The sequence below is a fragment of the Bufo gargarizans genome, chromosome 2 (genome assembly GCF_014858855.1).
Source record: "Bufo gargarizans isolate SCDJY-AF-19 chromosome 2, ASM1485885v1, whole genome shotgun sequence".
Taxonomy (NCBI): domain Eukaryota; kingdom Metazoa; phylum Chordata; class Amphibia; order Anura; family Bufonidae; genus Bufo; species Bufo gargarizans.
The window spans coordinates 49,394,905-49,412,419 of record NC_058081.1 but is presented as its reverse complement, the minus strand read 5'-3'; the positions used below and the strand labels follow the sequence as shown (position 1 = coordinate 49,412,419).

General features: G+C 50.2%; 1 protein-coding gene across 2 annotated transcripts; it reads right to left on the bottom strand.

The window, feature by feature from the left end:
- Positions 1 to 515: 515 nt before the first annotated feature.
- Positions 516 to 12,601, bottom strand: COPS6 (COP9 signalosome subunit 6). Of its 2 annotated transcripts, none has more exons than XM_044278883.1 (10): positions 12,464 to 12,601; positions 9,916 to 10,041; positions 9,711 to 9,842; positions 9,292 to 9,380; positions 8,194 to 8,256; positions 8,048 to 8,095; positions 7,849 to 7,963; positions 2,680 to 2,772; positions 2,503 to 2,603; positions 516 to 988 (listed from the first exon to the last, which is right to left on the bottom strand). In XM_044278883.1, exons 1-10 carry the CDS (start codon positions 12,513 to 12,515, stop codon positions 848 to 850), a joined length of 960 nt encoding a protein of 319 aa, XP_044134818.1. In that variant the 5' UTR covers positions 12,516 to 12,601; the 3' UTR covers positions 516 to 847. The 2 variants fall into 2 exon arrangements, with proteins under 2 accessions (XP_044134818.1, XP_044134819.1); XM_044278884.1 differs by lacking the exon at positions 12,464 to 12,601 and adding an exon at positions 12,063 to 12,180.
- Between the last annotated feature and the right edge of the window lie 4,914 nt (positions 12,602 to 17,515).

Sequence of the window (17,515 nt, the reverse complement as noted above, 5' to 3'; positions counted from 1 at the left end):
TGGGTGCATGCAGTATTATACAGCCAGCACCTGCCATGCATGGAGCAAGCTCATCGCAAACCCACTCCATACAACCCTGTACGGGTGCATCATGGTGGGTTAAAGATGCACCAAATTTATCAAACATTGTGTGACATTTTATAAATTTGGTGAAATTACAGCAAAGCAAACTCCCCCCCCATATGAATAATCTCAGCAGGTCGTTACATCAGAAAGCTGTGGCGCTTCTAGCAGTGCCAACCCTTCTTAAACAGCTGATCGGCGGGGATCCAGATCATCATGCTGCTGATCTAACCTGAGAATAGGTCATCAGTTGCAAGTGGTTGATTAACCCCTTTAAGGATTGGATTTAAGCTTTGGGGACTGGAAAAGAGTTTTGGTGTCTCAATTTTAAGACGTTTTATGGCTGCTCCCTCTCCTCTCTCGCAGCACAGAAACTGCAGCTACATTATCGGCTTTTTATTGCGTTACACTAGACTTTTTTTCCAGTGAGTGGAGAGAAAAATAAGCTGGGATCAGTGGGGCCATAATCTTTATTGTCCAGGGGCCCAGACCTCCTGGGAAAAGGAACATTTCCCCAAAAAGCATGACATGGGTTAAATAACGAGGGGATCCTGGACTTGATGGGGCATCCTCGGGAAAAAGTCACTCCTCTGTGTGTGAAAGAACACGCTGCCCTCTACAGGTAACGCAGTAAACGAGACCATCCTGGCTCCACCCCCTCTGCCGCCATTACCGTGTGTATTATAGAAGCCGGGGGGGCGCAGGTCACGGGACCATTAGAGCATCTTTATTTCCAATAACATTACAGTCCTGATCACTACAGTCCGTTTTGCGGGGGCGGGGCTCAGAAGAAGAGGCCTCTCATTCGCCGGCCGATCCCCTGCCGGTCGTACAGGATGTTGAATTTGTTGACGAACTGGTTCATGGTGTTGCAGGTCTTGGTGATGGTGCCCAGGTAAGACATCAACCCCACGTCGTTACATTGCTGCCGTGACAAAATGACCCAAGGTTACACCACATCCACAGCTGCTTAAAGGGCTTGTGTTTTACCATTTTCAAAACCTCTGCTAGCTGTCAGAGAATGGGGACATCCATCAGCAAAAAAAAACAATTGTATCTAGTCTAGACAATCCTCTCTGGGTCTCAGACTGATACACGTTACCTGTCGACAGCAAGCAGTGATCTTGTAAATGGTGATAAAATTATATAAGCTAATTAAAAAAGCCACAGGACTTCACTAAGCAAATACCGCCCTAAATCGGCATTGTGGGAAGCAGTGACGCTACACAGTCTTGTGACTCCAGCTGCACGCTAAGGAGCGGCTCGTGTCACGTGACTCCAGCTGCACGCTAAGGAGCGGCTCGTGTCACGTGACTCCAGCTGCACGCTAAGGAGCGGCTCGTGTCACGTGACTCCAGCTGCACGCTAAGGAGCGGCTCGTGTCACGTGACTCCAGCTGCACGCTAAGGAGCGGCTCGTGTCACGTGACTCCAGCTGCACGCTAAGGAGCGGCTCGTGTCACGTGACTCCAGCTGCACGCTAAGGAGCGGCTCGTGTCACGTGACTCCAGCTGCACGCTAAGGAGCGGCTCGTGTCACGTGACTCCAGCTGCACGCTAAGGAGCGGCTCGTGTCACGTGACTCCAGCTGCACGCTAAGGAGCGGCTCGTGTCACGTGACTCCAGCTGCACGCTAAGGAGCGGCTCGTGTCACGTGACTCCAGCTGCACGCTAAGGAGCGGCTCGTGTCACGTGACTCCAGCTGCACGCTAAGGAGCGGCTCGTGTCACGTGACTCCAGCTGCACGCTAAGGAGCGGCTCGTGTCACGTGACTCCAGCTGCACGCTAAGGAGCGGCTCGTGTCACGTGACTCCAGCTGCACGCTAAGGAGCGGCTCGTGTCACGTGACTCCAGCTGCACGCTAAGGAGCGGCTCGTGTCACGTGACTCCAGCTGCACGCTAAGGAGCGGCTCGTGTCACGTGACTCCAGCTGCACGCTAAGGAGCGGCTCGTGTCACGTGACTCCAGCTGCACGCTAAGGAGCGGCTCGTGTCACGTGACTCCAGCTGCACGCTAAGGAGCGGCTCGTGTCACGTGACTCCAGCTGCACGCTAAGGAGCGGCTCGTGTCACGTGACTCCAGCTGCACGCTAAGGAGCGGCTCGTGTCACGTGACTCCAGCTGCACGCTAAGGAGCGGCTCGTGTCACGTGACTCCAGCTGCACGCTAAGGAGCGGCTCGTGTCACGTGACTCCAGCTGCACGCTAAGGAGCGGCTCGTGTCACGTGACTCCAGCTGCACGCTAAGGAGCGGCTCGTGTCACGTGACTCCAGCTGCACGCTAAGGAGCGGCTCGTGTCACGTGACTCCAGCTGCACGCTAAGGAGCGGCCCGTGTCATGTGACTCCAGCTGCACGCTAAGGAGCGGCTCGTGTCATGCGACTCCAGCTGCACGTGCATTTCTGCGGCTCACCAGTAGGGGGCAAGTGAATGCCATACTTACATCATAGAAATCTGTCTTGAACTTATCCGTGCTGAGTACGGGGAGGCAGTGGCACAGCGCAGAGGCTTCGCGCAGGATTTCATGGTTAAAGGGGACCTCCCCTACAAAATAAGTAGATTGTGGAAATTAAGGGTAATGCTTTCAGGTAAGACAAGTGGTGCCAGGTCTGTGCATTACCTCCTTCAGCCGCTCTCACATACTCCAGGATGAGCCGGACTCTACTGTGCAGCATCTTGATAGCACTGTGCTGAGCAATGAGATGTTCTGCCACTACAACGACAGATTGAAGAACGTTACTGAAATGTTCGTGTGAGATGTAGCAGAGGTGGATTTGTCATGGTTTTGGGTAAGACCAGAGGTAAACCTTCAGCGCTAGACGCCCCCAGCCAAGAATGTCACATTTTATGTGTGTAGTAAGTTTGAGAAGCTATTGTTCCATCCCTCAGTCTCATCCTTAACCGACAAGCCGCTGTGACTACATGTAATACACGGGTGCAGTCTGATCCTCAGTCACCTGCTTCATCTACAGCCGCTGTGACTACATGTAATACATGGGTGCTGATCCTCAGTCACCTGCTTCATCTACAGGCCGCTGTGACTACATGTAATACACGGGTGCAGTCTGATCCTCAGTCACCTGCTTCATCTACAGGCCGCTGTGACTACATGTAATACACGGGTGCTGATCCTCAGTCACCTGCTTCATCTACAGGCCGCTGTGACTACATGTAATACACGGGTGCAGTCTGATCCTCAGTCACCTGCTTCATCTACAGGCCGCTGTGACTACATGTAATACACGGGTGCAGTCTGATCCTCAGTCACCTGCTTCATCTACAGGCCGCTGTGACTACATGTAATACACGGGTGCTGATCCTCAGTCACCTGCTTCATCTACAGGCCGCTGTGACTACATGTAATACACGGGTGCTGATCCTCAGTCACCTGCTTCATCTACAGGCCGCTGTGACTACATGTAATACACGGGTGCAGTCTGATCCTCAGTCACCTGCTTCATCTACAGGCCGCTGTGACTACATGTAATACACGGGTGCAGTCTGATCCTCAGTCACCTGCTTCATCTACAGGCCGCTGTGACTACATGTAATACATGGGTGCAGTCTGATCCTCAGTCACCTGCTTCATCTACAGGCCGCTGTGACTACATGTAATACACGGGTGCAGTCTGATCCTCAGTCACCTGCTTCATCTACAGGCCGCTGTGACTACATGTAATACACGGGTGCTGATCCTCAGTCACCTGCTTCATCTACAGGCCGCTGTGACCACATGTAATACATGGGTGCAGTCTGATCCTCAGTCACCTGCTTCATCTACAGGCCGCTGTGACTACATGTAATACACGGGTGCAGTCTGATCCTCAGTCACCTGCTTCATCTACAGGCCGCTGTGACTACATGTAATACACGGGTGCTGATCCTCAGTCACCTGCTTCATCTACAGGCCGCTGTGACTACATGTAATACATGGGTGCTGATCCTCAGTCACCTGCTTCATCTACAGGCCGCTGTGACCACATGTAATACATGGGTGCAGTCTGATCCTCAGTCACCTGCTTCATCTACAGGCCGCTGTGACTACATGTAATACACGGGTGCAGTCTGATCCTCAGTCACCTGCTTCATCTACAGGCCGCTGTGACTACATGTAATACACGGGTGCTGATCCTCAGTCACCTGCTTCATCTACAGGCCGCTGTGACCACATGTAATACATGGGTGCAGTCTGATCCTCAGTCACCTGCTTCATCTACAGGCCGCTGTGACTACATGTAATACATGGGTGCTGATCCTCAGTCACCTGCTTCATCTACAGGCCGCTGTGACCACATGTAATACATGGGTGCAGTCTGATCCACAGTCACCTGCTTCATCTACAGGCCGCTGTGACTACATGTAATACATGGGTGCTGATCCTCAGTCACCTGCTTCATCTACAGGCCGCTGTGACTACATGTAATACATGGGTGCAGTCTGATCCTCAGTCACCTGCTTCATCTACAGGCCGCTGTGACTACATGTAATACATGGGTGCTGATCCTCAGTCACCTGCTTCATCTACAGGCCGCTGTGACTACATGTAATACACGGGTGCAGTCTGATCCTCAGTCACCTGCTTCATCTACAGCCGCTGTGACCACATGTAATACATGGGTGCAGTCTGATCCTCAGCCACCTGCTTCATCTACAGGCCGCTGTGACTACATGTAATACACGGGTGAAGTCTGATCCTCAGTCACCTGCTTCATCTACAGGCCGCTGTGACTACATGTAATACACGGGTGCAGTCTGATCCTCAGTCACCTGCTTCATCTACAGGCCGCTGTGACTACATGTAATACATGGGTGCAGTCTGATCCTCAGTCACCTGCTTCATCTACAGGCCGCTGTGACCACATGTAATACACGGGTGCAGTCTGATCCTCAGTCACCTGCTTCATCTACAGGCCGCTGTGACTACATGTAATACATGGGTGCAGTCTGATCCTCAGTCACCTGCTTCATCTACAGGCCGCTGTGACCACATGTACAGACTATGATACCAAAATTTTGACTCGATTTCGATACCATAAAAAAAGTATTGCGATACTCGATACCACACAATAAAACGCGAAAAAAGCAGCGTGCATTCCGCATTTAACATTTTTTCAGCGCTCACCGCATAGGAGATTTTCTTTTATATTTTAAAGATTTATTTAAATTGTTTGGACTTTTCGGACGTGGCAATGTGTTTATTTATTTATGGTTTATATATTTTATATGTAAAATTGGGAAAGGGGGTGATTTATACTTAATAATTTGGTGGGGGGTTTTTTCCCCCTTTTTTTGGTTACTTTTTATTTAGTAACTATTTTCCCCCTTAGGGGCCAGAACCTGGGATCTTTTCATCCCCTGTCCTATTCACCCTGATAGAGCTTTATTAGGGTGACTAGGACCTCACACTCTCCCTGCTGCCCTGTGCATAGTGCACACAGCAGCAGGGAGGTTACTTTGTGGCCACTGCCACTAATGTTTTTAATACACTGCGCCACCAATGATAATTGACCTTTAATACAGGGGGCCGATGCTGGCAGCAGAATTACGTAGCTAGGAGCTGCGATTAGCGGCAGTTAACCCCTTAGGTGCGCACCTGAGGGGTTAACTGCCGCTGATCACGGCTATGTGACTCTGCTGCCAGCACCTGTATTTGTATTCAACTTTCATTGGTGGCGCAGCGCGGCCGCCCCTCTCTCTTCTTATTGGCAGCAGCGGCACAGGGGGAGGGAGAGAGTGACTTCTTCTCGCCTGTGCTGCGGAGGAGAACATGGTGCGCGCCGACAGCAGCGTGCGCCATGTTCTCTGAGACTAGGCTGCGCAGTAGCTCAGCCTAGTATCGATAAATGTCAAATCCCAGTATCGTATCGATACCGGGACAAAAGTATTGATTGGGTATTGATATTTTGATACCTGCAACAACCCTAATTACATGTAATATTTTGTGGGGGTGCAGTCTGATCCCCCCGGTCTCCTCCTCAGTCTACAATCCAGTGTGACTACATGTACATGTGTGGTGCAGGCTGATCTCCTGGTCTCCTCCTTAGTCTACAATCCTGTGTGACTAAATCTACAGTACAGACCAAAAGTTTGGACACACCTTCTCATTCAAAGAGTTTTCTTTATTTTCATGACTATGAAAATTGTAGATTCACACTGAAGGCATCAAAACTATGAAGTAACACATGTGGAATTATATACATAACAAAAAAGTGTGAAACAACTGAAAATATGTCATATTCTAGGTTCTTCAAAGTAGCCACCTTTTGCTTTGATTACTGCTTTGCACACTCTTGGCATTCTCTTGATGAGCTTCAAGAGGTAGTCACCTGAAATGGTCTTCACTTCACAGGTGTGCCCTGTCAGGTTTAATAAGTGGGATTTCCTGCCTTATAAATGGGGTTGGGACCATCAGTTGCGTTGTGGAGAAGTCAGGTGGATACACAGCTGATAGTCCTACTGAATAGACTGTTAGAATTTGTATTATGGCAAGAAAAAAGCAGCTAAGTAAAGAAAAACGAGTGGCCATCATTACTTTAAGAAATGAAGGTCATTTAGTCCGAAAAATTGGGAAAACTTTGAAAGTGCCCCCAAGTGCAGTCACAAAAACCATCAAGCGCTACAAAGAAACTGGCTCACATGCGGACCACTCCAGGAAAGGAAGACCAAGAGTCACCTCTGCTGCGGAGGATAAGTTCATCCGAGTCACCAGCCTCAGAAATCGCAGGTTAATAGCAGCTCAGATTAGAGACCAGGTCAATGCCACACAGAGTTCTAGCAGCAGACACATCTCTAGAACAACTGTTAAGAGGAGACTGTGTGAATCAGGCCTTCATGGTAGAATATCTGCTAGGAAACCACTGCTAAGGACAGGCAACAAGCAGAAGAGACTTGTTTGGGCTAAAGAACACAAGGAATGGACATTAGACCAGTGGAAATCTGTGCTTTGGTCTGATGAGTCCAAATTAGAGATCTTTGGTTCCAACCACAGTGTCTTTGTGCGACGCAGAAAAGGTGAACGGATGGACTCTACATGCCTGGTTCCCACCGTGAAGCATGGAGGAGGAGGTGTGATGGTGTGGGGGTGCTTTGCTGGTGACACTGTTGGGGATATATTCAAAATTGAAGGCATACTGAACCAGCATGGCTACCACAGCATCTTGCAGCGGCATGCTATTCCATCCGGTTTGCGTTTAGTTGGACCATCATTTATTTTTCAACAGGACAATGACCCCAAACACACCTCCAGGCTGTGTCAGGGCTATTTGACCATGAAGGAGAGTGATGGGGTGCTGCGTCAGATGACCTGGCCTCCACAGTCACCGGACCTGAACCCAATCGAGATGGTTTGGGGTGAGCTGGACCGCAGAGTGAAGGCAAAAGGGCCAACAAGTGCTAAGCATCTCTGGGAACTCCTTCAAGACTGTTGGAAGACCATTTCAGGTGACTACCTCTTAAAGCTCATCAAGAGAATGCCAAGAGTGTGCAAAGCAGTAATCAACGCAAAAGGTGGCTACTTTGAAGAACCTAGAATATGACATATTTTCAGTTGTTTCACACTTTTTTGTTATGTATATAATTCCACATGCGTTAATTCATAGTTTTGATGCCTTCAGTGTGAATTTACAATTTTCATAGTCATGAAAATAAAGAAAACTCTTTGAATGAGAAGGTGTGTCCAAACTTTTGGTCTGTACTGTGCATGTGTGGTGCAGTCTGATCTCCCTGGTCTCCTCCTCAGTCTACATCAGCACGTTGCCTTATTGCCAGCCCCGTGACTTCCATCTCTCACCTGTTGAGTTTTCTCCGCTGCCGGTGGCCGTCATACGAGCGACGTGGTCAACGCCGATTCTTTCTGCTTCTTCTGTGGCGAGGGTGTACGGGAGCTCAGCCAGCAGCATGGTGGCCTGAGGAGACATAAGCGGGCAGAGGTCACCATAGTGACCTTACAAGGACCTGCTGGTTCAGTGGCTGCTGCTCCCGGTACTTACCTCTCCATTCACGATGTCAATCACTGATTCGTACACACTGACCGGCAGCTGCAGAGGACAGAAGAGCATTATCCACACAGGTCAGGATGATATGGGGGGGGGGGGGGGGGAAGGGGGGGCTGCCAGGGTCAGCGGCCGGTACTTACATCAGTGTGCTTTGTCATAGGGTTCAACTTCAGGAAGAGCGGTGACTCGATGATTTCACATACCTGGATGGAGAGTGACAGGGGAGGAGCTTAGAAGTTATGAATATTAATGAGGGAATGAGCAGCTGACCCAGAGAACCACAGCATCTACTGCACACCTTGCTTAACCCCTTCCAGATGCAGGGTTTTTTTTGTCTTTTACTCCCCGTCTTCCTGGAGCCATAACTTTTTGTGCGCGGGCTAAATTTTTTCAGGGCGAGCTGTAGTTTTTATTGCAACTATTTTGTGCCATTTTTTTGCGGAGGTGAAGCAACAAAAAAAACTGCATATCAGCCATTTAGATTGTACCGTTCACTGTACAGGATACACTTTTATATTTTAATATTTCAGGCATTTTTGGATGCAGCGATTATTTTTAAAATGAGGAAAGGGGGTATCTAAATTTTTATATTTTTCACACTTATTTTGTTTGTCCAACTGGGGGACTCGAACATGCGATTGTGTGATCACTTCTCCCATAGACTGCCGCCTATGGTATAATCACTGCATTCCGATCCTGTCTCAGGTCAGGCTTGATAATAACTTCGCTATGGCAGGTCTCAGAGAGACCTCAGGCTGCCATAGCAAGTGAATGGCTCCGGTCAGTTGAAGAGTTATACTGAGCATGTGCGACCACCTCAGTGAGGGTGGACAAAAAAAATAAATAAATAAGGAAAAGAACAAACAGCAGGTGGCGCCATTACAGAAATATTTAGATCCAAATGCTTTGCGAACATATTTCGTGGTACAACTCCTTCAAAGACCTGACATCCGCTGTACATGTATTGCAGATGTCAGGAAGGGGTTAATCACAGCAGCATTGTAATCTCGCGCTCTCCCTGGTGACTCTCAGGATGCCGCCCCCTGCTGGTTAAAAGTCTGTAGACGGCATATTACACTGCAGTGCATTGTGGGAGAAGTAGTCGCTCTATCAATAATATGCATTAGAAGTTCTCAGCAAAGCTTTGGAAATTATGAATGCAGCAGTGGATGGAGCCATTGTATAAAGCAGCAGAATTGTGAGCGCAGCTCTGGATGTGCAGATTAGTATTTCGGTACCTGTTTGTGGACGTGAATGTCGGAGGGTTCGGGGGGACCCCCAGTTGTGTACCAGCCCAGGAACTCCATGTCTTTAAACACTTGTTTAACTGCAGAGTAAAAACAAGACAAACGTCAAGCACAGATTCTGCGGACCCCGGTATTCGCTGAGCAGCCACCTCTATGTTTGGGGTGTTGCTTAGCAACACAGGGGGCCTTTACTTTTTGAGGAGAATGTAACAGTGTTTATATGCAACGTCCTAACAGCAGACCACCCTGGGGTCCTTCATCTAAACTACAGGCACTGATGGCCCTCGCGCCGCCCCCTCCTTGGAGTAGTGGCCCTCGCGCCGCCCCCTCCTTGGAGTAGTGGCACTTACGCTGCTCCTCCTTGATGTAGTAGTACTCACGCCGCTCCTCCTTGGAGTAGTAGTACTTACACTGCTCCTCCTTGGTGTAGTAGTACTCCTTGTTGATGGTGATCTTCTCCTCGGTGATCTGGGACAGAAGCTCGAAGGAGTTCATCACCTCGATGTTCCTTCCCTCCTGTTTCCCGATGAGCGCCCCTATCACTGCGGGAGGAGAAGAGAGCTGAGCGCAGGTGACGGGTGGCAGGTGACAAGCGGAGGGGGTGCCGGCTCTTACCCTGGACGGGGCGTCCTTCCTGGGACCTCATTCGGATCCAGTGGTCGGAGATATTCAGGATCACCAGGGGGTGAAGAGCCACAGCCACGCTGCCGGTGACCCCCTGAGCCATGACGGTGGGGACATCTGCCGGGAGACAAGAACCACCACAAGCTTCAGCCAACCTGACCTATCCTCCAGTCACACCCAGAGCTGCTCTCACATCGCGTCTCATCCTCCAGTCACACCCAGAGCTGCTCTCACATCGCGTCTCATCCTCCAGTCGCACCCAGAGCTGCTCTCACATCGCGTCTCATCCTCCAGTCGCACCCAGAGCTGCTCTCACACCGCGTCTCATCCTCCAGTCGCACCCAGAGCTGCTCTCACACCGCGTCTCATCCTCCAGTCGCACCCAGAGCTGCTCTCACACCCAGAGCAGCTCTCACATCGCGTCTCATCCTCCAGTCACACCCAGAGCTGCTCTCACATCGCGTCTCATCCTCCAGTCGCACCCAGAGCTGCTCTCACATCGCGTCTCATCCTCCAGTCGCACCCAGAGCTGCTCTCACATCGCGTCTCATCCTCCAGTCTCACCCAGAGCTGCTCTCACACCGCGTCTCATCCTCCAGTCGCACCCAGAGCTGCTCTCACATCGCGTCTCATCCTCCAGTCGCACCCAGAGCTGCTCTCACATCGCGTCTCGTCCTCCAGTCGCACCCAGAGCTGCTCTCACATCGCGTCTCGTCCTCCAGTCGCACCCAGAGCTGCTCTCACATCGCGTCTCGTCCTCCAGTCGCACCCAGAGCTGCTCTCACATCGCGTCTCGTCCTCCAGTCGCACCCAGAGCTGCTCTCACATCGCGTCTCGTCCTCCAGTCGCACCCAGAGCTGCTCTCACATCGCGTCTCGTCCTCCAGTCGCACCCAGAGCTGCTCTCACATCGCGTCTCGTCCTCCAGTCGCACCCAGAGCTGCTCTCACATCGCGTCTCGTCCTCCAGTCGCACCCAGAGCTGCTCTCACATCGCGTCTCGTCCTCCAGTCTCACCCAGAGCTGCTCTCACATCGCGTCTCGTCCTCCAGTCGCACCCAGAGCTGCTCTCACATCGCGTCTCGTCCTCCAGTCGCACCCAGAGCTGCTCTCACATCGCGTCTCGTCCTCCAGTCGCACCCAGAGCTGCTCTCACATCGCGTCTCGTCCTCCAGTCGCACCCAGAGCTGCTCTCACATCGCGTCTCGTCCTCCAGTCGCACCCAGAGCTGCTCTCACATCGCGTCTCGTCCTCCAGTCGCACCCAGAGCTGCTCTCACATCGCGTCTCGTCCTCCAGTCGCACCCAGAGCTGCTCTCACATCGCGTCTCGTCCTCCAGTCGCACCCAGAGCTGCTCTCACATCGCGTCTCGTCCTCCAGTCGCACCCAGAGCTGCTCTCACATCGCGTCTCGTCCTCCAGTCGCACCCAGAGCTGCTCTCACATCGCGTCTCGTCCTCCAGTCGCACCCAGAGCTGCTCTCACATCGCGTCTCATCCTCCAGTCGCACCCAGAGCTGCTCTCACATCGCGTCTCATCCTCCAGTCGCACCCAGAGCTGCTCTCACATCGCGTCTCATCCTCCAGTCGCACCCAGAGCTGCTCTCACATCGCGTCTCATCCTCCAGTCGCACCCAGAGCTGCTCTCACATCGCGTCTCATCCTCCAGTCGCACCCAGAGCTGCTCTCACATCGCGTCTCATCCTCCAGTCGCACCCAGAGCTGCTCTCACATCGCGTCTCATCCTCCAGTCGCACCCAGAGCTGCTCTCACATCGCGTCTCATCCTCCAGTCGCACCCAGAGCTGCTCTCACATCGCGTCTCATCCTCCAGTCGCACCCAGAGCTGCTCTCACATCGCGTCTCATCCTCCAGTCGCACCCAGAGCTGCTCTCACATCGCGTCTCATCCTCCAGTCGCACCCAGAGCTGCTCTCACATCGCGTCTCATCCTCCAGTCGCACCCAGAGCTGCTCTCACATCGCGTCTCATCCTCCAGTCACACCCAGAGCTGCTCTCACATCGCATCTCATCCTCCAGTCACACCCAGAGCTGCTCTCACATCGCGTCTCATCCTCCAGTCACACCCAGAGCTGCTCTCACATCGCCTCTCATCCTCCAGTCACACCCAGAGCTGCTCTCACATCTTTTATTCCCCTCAGTCGCCCCGGTTACAAGTACAGGGGCTTCATGCTCCTGGGGAGGCTATCTGTCTGGCAGTCGGACATTGGGAGCCCACACTTCAGTCATTATAATGAGCAGTCCGCTCCCGTGACACAAAAACCGCAATAAAAGCGCAATATTAACAAAAAATTATCAATACGGTGACGTCACTTCCGCTCCACAGCTAACTGACAAGCCTATGGACCAATCACTGCTCTGATTTCAGACCCCGCCCACCCCATCCAGCACACAGCGTTACTATCAGTCACGGTCAGCAGCCATGCTTCCTACCGGGCCGCTCCTCTCCCGTCCTGCGTTACCTCCGAACCTATCCGACCTCTCTCCCATTCACCCAGCCTCACTGACCTCCGGGGGTACTTACCAGCGTCGTCCACTTCCATTCCGCCGCCGTTCGGAGCCGTAGCAGACGCCATCTTGGTCCACCCCACTCGCCTCGTCCCTCACTGCGGCTGCGATGAACTGACACTGCCTTGCGCGCATGCGCTGCATGAAAACTAGCTGCGCCTGCGCGGTTTGTGTACCGGGTGTTATAAATGCTGCCAGTAGGGGCGCTCTAGCACCGTCTTCAGAAACCATGGCCGCTTGTATTTTGCAGGATCCACAAGAAAATGCGGGTGACTTCTGTATTGCATCTTTTTTAATCTTTTTTTTTTGCAGACCTATTGTAACATTGCTTATCCTTGTCTACAAAATGGACAAGTATAGGACATGTTCTGTCTTTTGGCAGAACGGCCATACGGATGTGCACAGCGCGTGGCGGACTTTCTGCGCTTTTTTTTGCGGCCCCGTTGAAATGAATGGAATAAGACCTCACGCACACGACCGTATTTTCATCCATGTTTCTTTGCAGATTGCACGTGGAGCCGTTCATTTCTATTGGTGAGCAAAAAAAACGGACTCCACGGTTCATTCATTGAGTTTTATTTATCAAAACTGTAAATCCCCTTTAAGAGGATGACTGTGATTGGGGGTCCTCCCTCAGTCATGTGACCCACGGTCCCTGCGCCTGTCATAAGGAGCCCGTCCTAAAAACACATGGGCGCAGCAAAATAAAAAACACATGCAGCAAAATAATTTTAAAAAGTCACGTTCCGTCCAATCTTCTTAAGTAGCCCACTAGATCTATACTATCCCTGAGCTGACACAGCTGCTGGCTTGTTACAGTGTATCAGAGGAGGCAGAAAAACCGTATACAGGCAGATGAAAAGTACAGTTCATGCTCAGATGCGCTCGCTTGCCCTGTGCTAGATCGCACAGGGCACGGGCTCTTTTGTTTAAAGGGATTTTCCCCATTTTAGATTGGTGGGGGTTTGACCCCCTGGGACCTCTATCGATCAGGTGCCAGAACACCACAGCGCCGTCCCATTAGTAGTGGCCATTCATTGGTACTGCAGCTGCTCCTCCTATTCTAGGGAATGGTAGCAGAGCCGCAGTACCTGACTATGGCCACTATGCAGCGTAGGGCGCTGTGCTGTTCCAGATCCGTACGCTGATCGGTGGGGCGGCCTCACCACTCTCCTAATTCATCAGGAGGCTGGTCCTAAAAATCCCTTTAATTCTTGTGCTTTCACATAAGTGACATAAAAAAATGCCATTTACTTCCATGGAAAAAGTAAGGACCCCCATGGCTCTAATACCCGGTATTGCCCCCTTGGTAGGAGCTACGCCGATGGGGTGTGGGCTGTGACCCGGCCGTTCAGGAACCCCCAATATCGTCCTGGGATGCTGAGGGTTTGTGTCATATTCCAGGTTCCTCCTAGTGGATTTTTGTGTCAGTGAGTCATTTCACCATGCTTTACACTGCAGGTATCAGGATCTCCTGGTTATATTCTGTCTTCTGTCCCTATGGCCTCCACCCTTACTTTCTTTAAAGTGCCATTCGAGGCCCATGGCTGCCCTGATGTATTTAACCCCTTGGTGGCATCGGCATATTGCTAGGCGGAGTTCTGTCTCCAGAATGGGACCTCCTAAGTTTGTGGAGAGCAGCCGCGCATGTGCGGTCACCCTCCATTCACCAAAAATCGCCAAGCAGCCTTCGCATGCGGCAGATTTTCAGTTCCTTTCATTAGAATGAGGCGGCGAGCATATGGATTTCTGCAAGTCCCATTAAGGTGAACAGAACGGATTTTCAGTTTCTGCTGCCCTAATACTGATGAGCTATCCTCTGTACCCGGACACCACCTGATACAGCTGTTTGCAAAGGCACCGGAGCTTGTCGTAGAGCCGCGACAAACACCTGACTGTATCCAACCGTTTCCGGCATTCTGTGGACATAGTCAATCTTTTTGTGGAACGGGTATATACGGATGCAGAAAGCGCACAGATGATCCGTATGTCATTTCCGCAGAAGGAAAGAACATGTCCTGTACCTGTATATGTGCAAATATAACAATCCCAAAATTGGCCTAGACCTAACCTGACCCAGGTGTAAAGGGTTTATTAAAACGTCTGCACAGACGGATCCGCACATATAAATGCAAACGATGGTATCCGTTCAGTGCGGATCCGTCTACATAACAGCTTTTTCAGATCTGAGTTTTCGCGATCGTGAAAACTCAGATCCGACAGTATATTCTAACACAGAGGCGTTCCCATAGTGATGGGGACGCTTCAAGTTAGAATATACTGATAACTGTGAGACACCCGAGGGGTTAATTGTGCAGCTCACTGCCCCCTTTCACACGGGCGAGTTTTCCGTGCGGGTGCGATGCGCAAGTTGAACACTATGTGCTCTCCGCTCCCGCATTTGCGGAGCGCAGCCCCAAACTTCCGGTCCGCAGCTCCGCAAAAGATAGAACATGTCCTATTCTTGTCCAGAGCTGCTGACAAGAATAGGCATTTCTATAGCGGGTGCCGGCCGGGTGTGTTGCCTGATCCGCAACACACCACGGACGTGTGAATGGACCCTTAGAAGATTAGCAGGACAATACGGGCCAACTTACGGGCAAAGAGGTTTATATCTTTTACCCACGTAAAACATTCAAAGACAGGGTCTCAGGAGAAGCCGCACAGGTTTTCTCTACTGGCAACCTCCCGATTAATACCAGTGATATACAGACGGCCTTAAGGAAGATCAATAAGACCTATAAGCAATATGTCAGGTCTCTCTGGGAGGTTGCTAGTCTAGAAACCTATCTGCAACAGGGCATTGTCTATCGTGGCATGAGAATCAATATTGTCCCCCGTGCACACCAGGAGGACGCGTTATTTATAAAAGGCTGCCGGCAGTTACTAACGGAGAACTCCTTGCGTATGCTAAATTACCTGTTCGATTATGAGAGAGAAGCCCTTTCTGTTTCAATACTTTTTATTGAAAGTTTTACAATACAAGCGAGAATAAACACCATCAGATACAGAAGGCATTGTTCAAACCTACATGTACACCTAGATGGCGGTGCATTCCATTTAGCAATGGGTAATCTAATACATGTACACCAGTATTAGAAAGCAGAAAATAAAACAAAACAAACAAACAAACACAACAGAAAAAGGAGTCATTGCCTTTGTGTAGAATAACATTATGGTCCATACCGACTATATCACAGCGATATGTCATAGGGCTGGCCCTGGGCCCTGGGCAGAAATTGCATCCACAGCCCCCATTGGTGTAGGAACCTATCCACTCTGTGTTCCTTATAAGCCATAATTTTCTCGTATACACAATTATTATGGACTCTAGCTACTATTTCAGCTTTGGACGGGATAGAGGTCGATTTCCAATATTTGGTAAGCAGTAATTTAGTGACCAGTAATAAATGTGCTATCGGAATTCTACACCTAGATGGGATCTCATGTATACCCCTAAAAAACAAAGCCATGAACACACTTTTATTGACCGAGAAACCACAGAACTTAGAAGCTAACTCAAATATGTCAGCCCAAATTTTTAATATCAAGGGGCACTCCCAGAGGATATGTAGTAACGTACCAGAGCAACCGCAACCCCGCCAACAAAGGTGAGACGTACCAGGGTACATTTTGCTTAGCCTGTCCGGGGTATAGTACCACCTCAAACATGTCTTAACGGCCGCCTCATATAAGGATACGCTCCGAAAGGTCTTGGAAATGAATTTGAACGATGCTATCCACTCTTTTTCAGGAATAATTACTTTTATCTCTTTATCCCATGCTTGAAGTGGGGCAAATTTGGAGAATGTGGATTTCAAGCCAAGCGCTTGATATAAAGGACCAATCCCCTCCTTGCGGTCAATACAAGATGGTCGGGCCCATACCTCGAAAATCCCCTTAAACGCAGTCACCTGACAAGGTGATATTGATTGCAAGAGGTGTCTAACCTGCAAAAATTTAAAGAAGTCTCCCCTGGGGATCTCAAATTCTTCCTGCAGCTCGCCAAAGGATTTTAGAGAGCCATTCTTATATAGTTGACTGAGTGTGATGATACCTAAGCGGCTCCATGGTGATAGGTCTAACTCAGGAATATGTAATTCCACTATTTGTAAAGGTGCCATATTTAATAGCGAGAATGGAGTCGGCCTACAACTTTTATGGAATAAGCACCAGTGGTGTAGTGAAGTCTTCATTACCAGGGGCAAAGGTGGAACCTTAGATCTAGAGACTCCTAGGCTGTCAATCAAAAGAGCCTTAAGAAGGCCCCTTGGGGCTGAAGCAGCTTCTATCTGTACCCATGGAGTCTGAATATTCGAAATCCACCATTTCTTCAGCACCTGGACCTGAGTGGCTAGAAAGTAATCCCCAATATCTGGAAGATTAAGACCACCATTAAGTCTACTTTTGGTGAGAGCTCTTGTGGCTATCCGGGGCCTACCCCCAGACCACACAAAATCACTGAGCAGGCCTTGAGCCTTCTTGAAAAAGAAGGCAGGGACTTTAATAGGGACCATTTTAAATATAAACAGAAGCTTTGGCAGAATGAACATTTGAAACGTCGCGATACGTCCGACCCAGGATATGACATGTTTGCTATACGAGGTGAAGTCACTCTTAAGCATCTCCAACAGAGGGAGATAGTTACTCTTAAACAGATTTGGAAGAGACGGAGGTAAGTGTATACCCAGATATTTAATGCAATCCTTTCTCCAATCGAACGGGAAGGAAATCTTCAGGGATTCTATCAGGTTGTCTACCATGTTTAAAGGAAGAATTTGAGATTTGGATTCATTCACTTTATAATATGATAACCGACCATATTCTTTAATAATAGAAAGTGCCACTGGAAGGGCAACTTGAGGTGATGAGAGTGTCAAGAGCACATCATCCGCATACATAGATATGCAGTGCTTGTGCCCCCCAATATTTATCCCAGGAATATCAGGACTGAGTCTGATGGCTTGAGCTAGAGGCTCCATCGCCAGGATGAATATCAGGGGGGAAAGGGGGCACCCCTGACGGGTTCCATTAGTTAAGGGAAATGCTCCAGATAGTGCTCCATTGA

Coding starts and splice junctions, on each gene's coding strand:
- COPS6 (XM_044278883.1), bottom strand. CDS start 12,515: ATGGCGTCTGCTACGGCTCCGAACGGCGGCGGAATGGAAGTGGACGAC. Junction 10,042..12,463: donor AATGGAAGTGGACGACGCTG/GTAAGTACCCCC, acceptor GTCTCCCGGCAG/ATGTCCCCACCGTCATGGCT. Junction 2,773..7,848: donor CAGCGGAGAAAACTCAACAG/GTGAGAGATGGA, acceptor CTGTCGTTGTAG/TGGCAGAACATCTCATTGCT.